This window comes from Hordeum vulgare, chromosome 1H (assembly GCF_904849725.1).
Source record: "Hordeum vulgare subsp. vulgare chromosome 1H, MorexV3_pseudomolecules_assembly, whole genome shotgun sequence".
Classification (NCBI taxonomy): domain Eukaryota; kingdom Viridiplantae; phylum Streptophyta; class Magnoliopsida; order Poales; family Poaceae; genus Hordeum; species Hordeum vulgare.
The window spans coordinates 457,275,377-457,288,435 of record NC_058518.1 but is presented as its reverse complement, the minus strand read 5'-3'; the positions used below and the strand labels follow the sequence as shown (position 1 = coordinate 457,288,435).

Below are 13,059 nucleotides of genomic sequence, written 5' to 3'. Positions count from 1 at the left end.
TGTCCATGGCGATCTCATAGCCCTCGATCCAAGATGTTGGTTCGAGATCTGGTGTGTAATTAGGCACCTTTCTTGGTCCTTTGAAATCCTTGGGCATTCTTTCGTTTCGAAGGGCCAGGGACAAGCAGGGCACCCCAACTCGTCCTCCGGTCCCCGCGGGAGGAGTCTGAGCCTCTTGAATGTTGGGTGGACCTCTGCCCGGCGGGTTCCGCTCGGGCGGGTTGTCCTGCGGGAAGTGTCGCGGGGCACTGTTTACGGCTGGCTGATCCTCCGGCCAACCCCTGGTATAGCTCGCCTGGGGGGTGGAGTGCAATCGCTCGGGGCTGTGTGAGAACTGCGCGTTTTGGACCACCGCCGTTTTCAACATCTCGATGGCGTTTCTTGCTTCGATCTCAGCTGGGGTGTTGTCGTGGATCGGAAGAGACTCCAGGTGGCGAGTTGCGGCAAGCACGTTATCCACCGGGTTAGAGAAGTGGCCTCGAGGGGTACGGAAACGAGGAATTTGACCCTCAGTCGGCTGAATCGGCGGGTTAGGAGGGCGGCCCAGCCCTTCTGCTGGGGCGGCTCCCATCCCGGGTGTTTGGGGATTGTCGAACAGGCGAGTCGGATTGAGATCATGGGGCAGGCGTCCCTGGTGTCTCCGCTGATGGACGGCGTCGGATGCGCGCTGCTGTCTTTCAAGCCGCCAGTTGTCGGTGTTCAATCGCGTCCTTTCGACCGTAATCTGGGCTTGTCGAGTTTCCATCCTGGCGGACTCCGTCTCAGCATCCTGATGGGCCTTTGTCACCGCCTCCCTCAGTTTTGCTAACTCTGCATTTATCTCTTCTTGGTTCTCTGGCGTGAGGGGGGTTGACATTAGTCTTGTGATCTCCGCCGCTAAATCCACCAGGACTGGTGACGCACTTCTGGACGTCCCGCCGGTTCCATCGCCTCCGGCGGGATTATGTGCGGGTTGAGTCGCCCCGGCCATGTAGATGGCGATCTGGCGGCGGGTTCGATCGAGGATTTCCGGGTCCATGGCCAATGACAAGCCTCCGAGACCGTCTCCATGAAGGGACTGGATGGAATCTGAATCGCCCATGGATGATTCGTCGTTAGAGTTGACGGGGGTAACCTCCTGAGCCGCCGCGTGCTCCGGTTCCTCCGACCCCTGCGTGAACCCCACAAAGACCGGTTGGGTCAGATTCCGTGTTATGACTGGATGAACGTACCTGGCTGGCTCGACGATGTCGGAGGAGGTGTCTGGTTCAGGAACAGATGACCCGATCATGCCGATGAAGACGTTGATCTTGCCGAAGGGGACCCTGTAGCCTGATTCGAGAGAATTCGCTTCAGGTCCCCATCGCTGGTTGTCGATGTAGGCTATGCCGCGTCGGCTCCAAGTCATGAGCGCCGTCGCATAACTCCCAAACCCTGGTAGGGCTCCCTTTGAGAACTCAACTCCACCGTGCGTAGGCCCCGCGGTGGGCGCCAACTGTCGTGGTTTTGTCATGGCAGATGTCCTCGTGAAAGGACTTAGTACTGGAGCCATCGCACCTTGGTGGCGACTCAAAGGGGTTAAGCGGGAGAGACACGGCGATTTACCCAGGTTCGGCCCCTCTGAGGAGGTAATAGCCTACGTCCTGCTTTGGTGTGTATTGATATGGATTCGATTACAAGGAAGGCGTAACTCGCCTAAATCTAGCACTCGATGATTTCTAACCCCCTCTCCCCCTCCAGACTCGCCTTTATATATAGGTCGAAGCCTTAGGGTTTACAAGAGTCCCTTCCCCTTTACAAATCGTGACCACCGCGGTCTCTAAGTCGCCGTCTTGCAAAACCCAGAGACCTTCCATAAATCATAACCATCCTGCGACTTTGAACCGCCCAGGCTGAGGCTCAACTAGCCCTAAAGGATGAATCGCCTTACTAGTAACCCGGCCCATATTCGGCGGGTCACTTAATAGGCAATATCCCCAACATATGCCTTGTCAAATCCAAATCTTTCCAACACCTTCTCGGAGTAGGCCGACTAGTGCACTAGAATCCCATTAGGGGAATGTTCAAGTTGCACACCCAGACAGAACTTGGTTTTACGCAAATCCTTCATCTCGAATTCTGACATTAGGTAGGAACTCGCTTCCTCAATATCCTCAGATGTACTGATTATGTTTAAATCGTCCACGTACACCGAGATTATACAGAATCCATCTTGGGATCGCCGTATAAAAACACATGAGCAGTATGTATTGCTCGTGTAGCCCTTCTGATGAAGGAAATCGCTTAGGCGATTATACCACATTCTACCAGACTGTCTAGGTCCATACAATGTCTTTTGAAGTTGGACACTGTATAGACTCCTGTTTGCTCTACCATGGTTCGGAATAGGGATACCTTGAGGAACCTTCATGTATATGTTCGAATCCAAGTTACCATAGAGGTAAGCAGTGACAACATCCATCAATTTCATTTTCAAGCCCATGTTTACTCCAATTGAGATCAAGTATCTAAAGGTAACTCCATCCATGATCGGGGAATAAGTCTCCTCAAAATCGACACCGGGTCGTTGAGTGAACCCTTGAGCAACAAGCCTTGCTTTGTACCGTACTACCTTGTTATTTTCATCTCTCTTTCGGACAAAAAACCACCTACGGTCAACAGGGCGAATGTGGGGAGGAATTCGACAAACTGGTCCGAACACCTTCCTTTTGTTGAGAGATAATAATTCGGCAGTAATTGCCTTCTGCCAATCATTCCAATCCGACCTTTTCTTGCAATCGGCGAGCGTTTTAGGTTCAAGGTCAAGATCTATGATTGAGGCAATTTTCGTAGCAAAGTTGATGTCGACAATCAACGTTGCTCGGTTCAGAGACTCTCCTGTATAAATACATAATCCATGGCCATTTTGTCATGGAGCGCATCTGGTGCTAATACTTGCTCTACCAAATTTCTCATTGTGGGAGCAAGGTCCTTTAGACTTCCCGCACCGATGTGTACGCACACATCTCCGCTAGGTGTTTCCCCTATGGGAAAGTTTAAGTCCGGAATTTCGTGCACTGAATTTTCCGTACTTGTGTGAGGTCTTGACTGGCTCCCCATTTCAATTTGGGGTACTTGGGATTTGAGAAGCCGGATCTCTCGTCCTTTTAGGCCTTTAAACAGGGGCGGGTATACCATCATTCTTCTTTGGTATGTCAACCCTTTTCGGTGCATTGCATGCATGCATATGCGATTTTGTCACAGTCTTTAAGTCACTAAAGTGGTCAGGCAGTTGATTTGCTAATTACTGCAAAACTATTATCTTTGGGACTTCTCTCTCAGTCTCAGCAGTGCGCGGGTCATGAGCGTGGATTCCCGTGGTTTGACACATGATTTCTCGACTTTTAGCATCAAGGGGTTGATTCTCTCCCCCTAAAGTCGGGAAAAAAATCCTCATCAATAATGCAATCAGCAAAACGAGACACGTGTCATGGTATCCAGATACCTGATTATGGACACAATCTCATAACCAACGTATATCCCCTACTTACGGAGCATGCCCATTGCCGATCGCTGGGGTGGTGGTATTGATACGTATACCTGGCAACCGAACCTACGAAGGTGGGAAATTTTCGGTGCCGACCCTTGCGCAAGCTGAACATGAGAGTGGATGCAAGGCTGTCATGTAAGCAAAAAAACTAATGTGACAAATTAATTAATAGAATAAAAGATGCGTCTAATGATCCCAAAAAACAATACTAAGCACGAGAACCTAGACAAAACACTTATATAAAAGAAGCCCACAAATGCATGCACATCTTTAGTTACAAAGTCATTAAATAAATGATGCCTTAACAACAACTAAGTTAAGCACCAATGCATTAAGGGCTTTAGTTGCTATTTTTTTAACGTGCTTAACATCTTATTTAAGCCACCATAAGAAAAATTAATTTTATGTAAGCACCTCTACATTAAAAAAGGTCTAAGAATATGCCTAATTATTAGCCTAAACTTAAAGCTATTTAGTTTTTTTCAGGTAAAAAAGCTACTCCATCGATGGAACTTCATGACAAAAACATCGCGCCCACAGCCCAAAACTTTGGAGCCGGCTGCCACACGTATGACCCAGCCCGCCACTCCATCGATGGAAGCCTCCGGGCAGGTCATCGATCCACGGCACCCCTCCCCCGGATCGCGATCTCCACCGTGCACTCCATCTGCATCGAACGGCACGAAACGCCTCCTCCCACCTCTCGCCCCCGTTAAAATCCCCTCCCCCCTTCCCGCAAATCACAACGGCAATCACATTCCCCCTTCCTCCTCCACCTCCATCCCGCTCGCAGCTCGAACCAAGGAGAGGTCGTCAGCCATGTCCGGGCGCGGCAAGGGAGGCAAGGGTCTCGGCAAGGGCGGCGCCAAGCGCCACAGGAAGGTGCTGCGCGACAACATCCAGGGCATCACCAAGCCGGCCATCCGTCGCCTGGCGAGGAGGGGCGGCGTGAAGCGTATCTCCGGCCTCATCTACGAGGAGACCCGCGGCGTCCTCAAGATCTTCCTCGAGAACGTCATCCGCGACGCCGTCACCTACACCGAGCACGCCCGCCGCAAGACCGTCACCGCCATGGACGTCGTCTACGCCCTCAAGCGCCAGGGCCGCACCCTCTACGGCTTCGGCGGCTAGGCTCTTCCTCGCCCCCCCTGCAGATTCCGGTGTGTTTACCTGCCTGTGCGCGGAGTCCATCTGTCGAAAAATCTTAGATGAACCGAAATCCCCATGTTTATTGCCACTGTTTCTGTTTCATTAGTAGGTTCATACTGTATCCTGAGACGAAACTTTCACATCTGGAGTTAAACTTGTTTCTGAGCAAACGCTGTGTTTCTGCTCTGGTTTTTTATGTTCAGACTGTATGAATATGATTGTTGTTCCTCCTGTCATGCAAGTTTATCTGCAGAGCAGACAGTAAATTCTACTTGCAGGCTAACTTGTGATATGAATGATCTTTATTGGCCAAAACATCATGTGGTTCTTGATAGTTGTTATATGTAATCAGCATGTCATGTGCACATTTCTGTTTTTTTTTTGGCTTCTGCAATATTTATATCGCTTGAGCATGATTACAATTGCTGAATCGCCAGTGCATGCCAACTCTTGACAGTGGCAGCAACATCTTAGGTGGTGTTTCTTTCCTAGGGACTAAACTTTTTTTTAGTCCTAGGGACAAAAGAAAAAAGTCTCTCCAATAGAGTCTTTTTGTAGTCCATTAAGGAAAGGTCCCACCTGTTTCTATACCTAGGGACTAAAAAGGACTTTTTAGTCTAGTCCCTCGGCAAAGAAACACCACCTTAATCCTTCAGTTTTTTATTAACTAGCTTATTAGCAAAATTATGATGCTCTAGACTAGGGGAGTTTTACAGGCTTAAAAATAGCTAATGAAAAATGACCCTTGAATGCTAGAATCCTAAGTGAACACCCGGAGCAATGAAAAATGAGAACAGTAGTGGTGCGTTGTACTGGGTAAGTTCCTTGTAGATTATCTTCAGATCTCAAGAACAATTCAGATGAAGGAATAATAATCTGTCCGTGGAAGACATGTTACAGCAATGCAGCAAGTTTCTTTTAGGGACTAATGCAGCAAGTTTAGCCAAGTTGAGAATTATATCCACAGCGAATTAGTGACAGAAGAAGTCCTTTCCTTGCAGAAATGCATAATAACTGAAGACGACCATTGTCATTTTGATAGACAAAAAATCCAGACACATTACAATCTTCCTTTGATGCCTGCAGGCTACAGGTATGGACGCCTCCCACATGAACAATTTCAGGGACAACTATTATTCTACTATGAAACTGAATACTTGATACAAGATGATGACTCAATAAACACTAAAGGCAAGATACACACAAGTACTGAAGTACACATCAAAAGACCCCATAATTTTGTAATACATATATTGCTAGAGAAAAGAAAAACACTATCATGTGTGGGCAACAAAGATGACTGAAATTCACAGGTGGAGAAAATGGAAGTATCAAGTTCTTCTTGGTGTTGTATTTACTCGGTTCAGAGGACCACAATCCGGTAACAAGTAGGGCAAAATTGACAAAAATGACCCCTGGGGGGAAAGAACTCACGGAGTGACCCCTCAGGGAAAATATGTCACCCGTCTGACCCTTTTGTATGGCGCCCGACACCTAGGCGCCACACTACACTGTGTGACGCCTAGCCGTTCGGCGCCACACCCCCCGACCACCTGACAGAGAGGGCCCACCCCCCAGGCCGTGTGACGCCTAAGCCTCAGGCGTCACACATTGTAATGTGTGTCGCCTAGCTCTTAGGCGCCACACAATGACTTAACAGGCCACGGGCCAGCCCCCCTTCCCACCCCCTCCCCCAGCCCCCTCTCTCAGCCACTGGCCCCTCCCTCAAATCCTTCTCTAAATCACCAAATCTGAAGGTTTGGACTGAGCATTTGTTGTCCAATCACTCCCCTAAGGTAATCCCCACCTCTTCCCTCATTCTCATCCAAAGAAAAATCTTTTGTGGTCTTTTTTTTGCAAATTTGAGGAAACCCTAGTTTTTCATGAAATGTGGGATGTATATGATATTGTTGTATTTGTTTGTATGTTAGGATAAGGGGTATGATGGGGTTAGGATTAGAGTTGTTTGGATGTTTGCATTATGGTTGTTTTAGGGTTAGGCTATGGTTAGGATAGGGTTAGGGATGTTTGGTTGTGTTAGGGTTATGATGGGGTTAGGGTTATGGTTGTTAGGAAGTTAGGCTAGGGCTATTGTAATTGTATGATTGCTTATAAAAAATGTTCTATGTTTTGTTGTTTAGGGATGGGAAGAACATGTGTTTATGTTCATCACGTGGACAAGGATGCCTTTTTAAAAGGCAATATTGATCTGGACCCGGATGAGCTTGACATGGTGTTTGATTTGTGTCCTAGCTATGGTGAATTGTTGGAACAAGTCCGAAAGGATTTGAATTGGATGGACCCTAGTGATGTAGTTGAGTTTGATGGTAGGCATAATGTGAGATTCGGAATGCACATTCGTTGGAAGACCATGCGTGTCAACTCCGAGCAACGTTGGCTTGCATACAAGGATACGGTGGCTGAATCACTAGACAAGGCTCTAGAGTTATTTGTCATCACAACAAATGTTCCTAACTTATTGGATTTGAACCGGGTTGCCTCTCCGATTGTTGAAGCTATTCCTGCACCCATCAACGAAGAGGCCAACATTGAACCTCTTTCTTGTGTCGATGAGGCCAACGAAGAGGTCAACATTGAACATGAACCATTGGTAGAGGCTAATGATGAGCACGATGATGATGAGAATGATGGTAAAGTTCTTCATGACAACAATCTTGGTGATTTGGACAAATATAATTTGCAAGAGACAATGGACCATTCTATTCCGTACTCACGTGGCTATGCCTCTGAGTCTGACGATGAGGGTCCCGATGAAGAAGTTGATGAGGAAGGGTTCACGGCAAAGGAGGCTGAAGCTTTCACGAAGGTATTAAAGCGTGATCACCGGACACCATTGTTCGAGGATCTTAGCCTTGCGGATGAAGCCGTGGTTGACGGAGGCGAAGGCATATTGTTTGGAGTTAGGCCACCTTCTCATCAGGACACACATGGGAAGAATATTATTTTGCCGGGGTCAAAGTTCGAAACATTCTTTGAACTGAAGATGTGGTTGGATGAATATTTTGTTACGCATTATAGGCCACACAAAGTTGTTAATTCAAACATGAAGCTGCGTTACACGGTTGCATGTGAGGATAGAGGGTGTCCTTGGATTGTCCGTGCAAGACCATGGAAAGGAGGGCCAGGATGGAACATTGTCAGTTGTATGCCTCACATGTGTCGAGGCAAGAGGGTTGATGGTGCCCTTTCGTTGCAAAGCCATAGACAACTCACCTCCGAGTTCATCGCTTATAGGCTTTCCAACTCCATCTCCTCTCTTCCTACAATGAGCATAAAAAGCGTACAAGACCTTGTGAAAGCCCTCTTTCACTACGAGGTGAAATATGGTAAGACATGAAAAGCAAAGCAAGCCGCATTCAAGATGTTGTATGGTGATTGGGAGGAAGCAGACAACTGCATACCTAGGTTGTTGGGAGCTATTGCCCACACTAACCCGGGCATGGTTCATGTGGTCGAGCCGTATGGGGAGAAAACAAGGATTCCCAATGGAAATAGGGTCCGCGTATTTGGCCGTGCATTTTGGGCATTTGAGCAATGTGTGAGGGCTTTCCAGCACTGTCGTCCTGTCATCTCCATATGAATCTACTCATATTCAAAAAATTACTCATCTACTAATCCATTCATCTACATATCCTAACTACTCAAATCCTAAGAACTCATATGAATCTACTCATATACTAACTACTAAAATCCTAAGAACTCATATGAATCTACTCATATCCTAACTACTCAAATCCTAAGAACTCATATGAATCTACTCATATACTAACTACTAAAATCCTAAGAACTAATATCCTAACTACTCATATCAATCTAGTCATATACTAACTATTAATACTAACTACTAACATGAATCTACTAATATACTAACTACTCAAATCCTAAGAACTCATATCCTAACTAGTCAAATCCTAAGAACCTACTCAAATCAATCTACTCAACAAAAACCTATTCCACTTGGACAGAAGGATGGGAAACGAAAGAGATTACCTAGTAGCCAACCTTGGGGGATAAATCCAAGGAAGAAATCACCAGATCTGAAGGAGATGGGGGAGGGGATTAGGGATTGGAAGAGAGCCAGCCGCCGCAGTTCCTGTTTCTGTTTGAATGAGGGAGGGGAATGGGGAGGGGGTGGGGAGGGGGGCTGGCCCGTGTCCTGTTAAGTAATTGTGTGGCGCCTAAGCGCTCGGCGCCACACGTTACAATGTGTGACGCTTGAGGCTTAGGCGTCACACGGCCTGGGGGGTGGGCCCTCTCTGCCAGGTGGTCGGGGGGTGTGGCGCCGAACGGCTAGGCGTCACACAGTGTAGTGTGGTGCCTAGGTGCCACTATTGGGGAACGTCACATGGGAATTTTTTTTTTCCTACGCGCACAAAGACCTATCATGGTGATGTCCATCTACGAGAGGGGATTTCCGATCTACGTACCCTTGTAGATCGCACATCAGAAGCGTTAATGAACACGGTTGATGTAGTGGAACGTCCTCACGTCCCTCGATCCACCCAGCGAACCGTCCCACGAACCGTCCCGCGATCCGTTCCACGATCTAGTGCCGAACGGACGGCACCTCCGCGTTCAGCACACGTACAGCTCGACAATGATCTCGGCCTTCTTGATCCAGCAAGAGAGACGAAGAGGTAGATGAGTTCTCCCGCAGCGTGACGGTGCTCCGGAGGTTGGTGGTGATCTAATCTCAGCAAGGCTCTGCCCGAGCTCCGCAGAAACGCGATCTAGAGGTAAAACCGTGGAGGTATGTGGTCGGGCTGCCTTGGAAAAGTTGTCTCAAATAAGCCCTAATAGCTCCATATATATAGGAGGAGGGGAGGGGAGGCTTGCCTTGAGGCTCAAGGAGCCCCAAGGGCTGCGCCACCAAGGGAGGAGGAGTCCTCCTCCAATCCTAGTCCAACTAGGATTGGAAGGTGGAGTCCTTCTCTCCTTTCCCACCTCCTTTTTTTTTCTTTTCTCTTTGATTTTCTATCTATGGCGCATAGGGACTTCTTGGGCTGTCCCACCAGCCCACCAAGGGCTGGTGCGCCACCCCAAGGCCTATGGGCTTCCCCGGGGTGGGCTGCCCCCCCGGTGAACACCCGGAACCCATTCGTCATTCCCGGTACATTCCCGGTAACTCCGAAAACCTTCCGGTAATCAAATGAGGTCATCCTATATATCAATCTTCGTTTCCGGACCATTCCGGAAACCCTCGTGACGTCCGTGATCTCATCCGGGACTCCGAACAACATAGAGTAACCAACCATATAACTCAAATACGCATAAAACAACGTCGAACCTTAAGTGTGCAAACCCTGCGGGTTCGAGAACTATGTAGACATGACCCGAGTGACTCCTCGGTCAATATCCAATAGCGGGACCTGGATGCCCATATTGGATCCCACATATTCTACAAAGATCTTATCGTTTGAACCTCAGTGCCAGGGATTCATATAATCCCGTATGTCATTCCCTTTGTCCTTCGGTATGTTACTTGCCCGAGATTCGATCGTCAGTATCCGCATACCTATTTCAATCTCGTTTACCGGCAAGTCTCTTTACTCGTTCCGTAATACAAGATCCCGCAACTTACAGTAAGTTTCATTGCTTGCAAGGCTTGTGTGTGGTGTTGTATTACCGAGTCGGCCCCAAGATACCTTTCCGTCACACGGAGTGACAAATCCCAGTCTCGATCTATACTAACTCAACGAACACCTTCGGAGATACCTGTAGAGCATCTTTATAGTCACCCAGTTACGTTGTGACGTTTGATACACACAAAGCATTCCTCCGGTGTCAGTGAATTATATGATCTCATGGTCATAGGAACAAATACTTGACACACAGAAAACAGTAGCAACAAGATGACACGATCAACATGCTACGTCTATTAGTTTGGGTCTAGTCCATCACGTGATTCTCCTAATGACGTGATCTAGTTATCAAGCAACAACACCTTGTACATAATCAGAAGACCTTGACTATCTTTGATCAACTGGGTAGCCAACTAGAGGCTTGCTAGGGACAGTGTTTTGTCTATGTATCCACACATGTATATAAGTCTTCATTCAATACAATTATAGCATGGATAATAAACGATTATCTTGATACATGAATTATAATAATAACTATATTTATTATTGCCTCTAGGGCATATTTCCAACAGTCTCCCACTTGCACTAGAGTCAATAATCTAGCCCTCACATCATCATGCAAATTACATTGTAATAAATCTAACACCCATAAAGTTCTGGTGTTGATCATGCTTTACCCGTGGAAGAGGTTTAGTCAGCGGGTCTGCTACATTCAGATCCGTGTGCACTTTGCATATATTTACGTCCTCCCCTTCGACGTAGTCGCGGATGAGGTTGAAGCGTCGTTTGATGTGTCTGGTCTTCTTGTGAAACCATGGTTCCTTTGCTAAGGCAATGGCACCCGTGTTGTCACAGAACAAGGTTATTGGATTCAGTGCGCTTGGCACCACTCTAAGATCCGTCATGAACTGCTTCATCCATACACCCTCCTTAGCCGCCTCCGAGGCAGCCATGTACTCCGCTTCACATGTAGAATCAGCTACGACGCTTTGCTTGGAACTGCACCAGCTTACCGCACCCCCATTAAGAATAAATACGTATCCGGTCTGCGACTTAGAGTCGTCCGGATCTGTGTCAAAGCTTGCATCGACGTAACCCTTTACGGCGAGCTCTTCGTCACCTCCATACACGAGAAGCATCTCCTTAGTCCTTTTCAGGTACTTCAGGATATTCTTGACCGCCGTCCAGTGATCCACTCCTGGATTACTCTGGAACCTGCCTGCCATACTTATGGCGAGGCTAACGTCCGGTCTAGTGCACATCATTGCATACATGATAGATCCTATGGCTGAAGCATAGGGGACGGTGCTCATATGCTCTCTATCTTTATCAGTTGATGGGCACGGAGTCTTACTCAATCTCGTACCTTGTAAAAGTGGCAAGAACCCTTTCTTGGACTGTTCCATTTTGAACCTCTTCAAAACTTTATCAAGGTATGTGCTTTGTGAAAGTCCTATCAGGTGTTTCGATCTATCCTTGTAGATCTTAATGCCTAGAATGTAAGCAACTTCTCCTAGGTCCTTCATAGAGAAACTTTTATTCAAGTAATCCTTTATGCTCTCCAAAAACTCTACGTTGTTTCCAATCAGCAATATGTCATCCACATATAATATTAGAAACGCCACAGAGCTCCCACTCACTTTCTTGTAAATACAAGATTCTCCAACCACTTGTATAAACCCAAATGCTTTGATCACCTCATCAAAGCGTTTGTTCCAACTCCGAGATGCTTGCACCAGTCCATAAATGGTTCGCTGGATCTTGCACACTTTGTTAGCATTTTTAGGATCGACAAAACCTTCGGGTTGCATCATATATAACTCTTCCTTAGGGAAACCATTAAGGAACGCCGTTTTGACATCCATCTGCCAGATTTCGTAATCGAAAAATGCAGCTATTGCTAACATGATTCTGACGAACTTAAGCATCGCTACGGGTGACAATGTCTCATCGTAGTCAACTCCTTGAACTTGTGAAAAACCCTTTGCCACAAGTCGAGCTTTATAAACGGTCACATTGCCGTCAGCGTCCGTCTTCTTCTTAAAGATCCATTTGTTCTGAATTACCTTGCGGCCCTCAGGTAGTACTTCCAAAGTCCACACTTTGTTCTCATACATGGATCCTATCTCGGACTTCATGGCCTCCATCCATTTGTTGGAATCTAGGCCCACCATTGCTTCTTCATAAGTTGCAGGTTCATTGTTGTCTAACAACATGATTGACAAAACAGGATTACCGTACCACTCTGGAGCAGCACGTGGTCTCATCAACCTGCGTGGTTCGATAGGAACTTGAACCGGAGTTTCATGATCATCATCATTAACTTCCTCCTCAACCGGCGTCGCAATGACAGGGGTTTCCCCTTGCCCTGCGCCACCATCCAGAGGGATGAGAGGTTCGACAACCTCATCAAGTTCTTTCTTCTTCCCACTCAATTCTATCGAGAGAAACTCCTTCTTGAGAAAAGCTCCGTTTTTAGCAACAAACAGTTTGCCCTCGGATTTGAGATAGAAGGTGTACCCAACTGTCTCTTTCGGGTAACCTATGAAGATGCACTTTTCCGCTTTGGGTTCCAGCTTTTCAGGCTGAAGCTTTTTGACATAAGCATTGTTGGAATTATGCCCTAGAGGCAATAATAAATATAGTTATTATTATAATTCCTGTATCAAGATAATCGTTTATTATCCATGCTATAATTGTATTGAATGAAGACTCATTTACATGTGTGGATACATAGACAAAACACCGTCCCTAGCAAGCCTCTAGTAGGCTAGCCAGTTGATCAAAGATAGTCAGTGT

General features: G+C 47.0%; 1 protein-coding gene across 1 annotated transcript; it reads left to right on the top strand.

Annotated features, from left to right (window-relative positions):
* The first annotated feature begins 4,255 nt into the window (after positions 1 to 4,255).
* LOC123444966 (histone H4) lies at positions 4,256 to 4,827 on the top strand. Its single transcript, XM_045121868.1, has one exon. The coding sequence runs from the start codon at positions 4,328 to 4,330 to the stop codon at positions 4,637 to 4,639; it is 312 nt and encodes a 103-aa protein (XP_044977803.1). The 5' UTR covers positions 4,256 to 4,327; the 3' UTR covers positions 4,640 to 4,827.
* The last annotated feature ends 8,232 nt before the right edge of the window (positions 4,828 to 13,059 follow it).

What these genes read in the sequence shown, in the direction of transcription:
- LOC123444966 (XM_045121868.1), top strand. Translation starts at nt 4,328, where the DNA reads ATGTCCGGGCGCGGCAAGGGAGGCAAGGGTCTCGGCAAGGGCGGCGCC.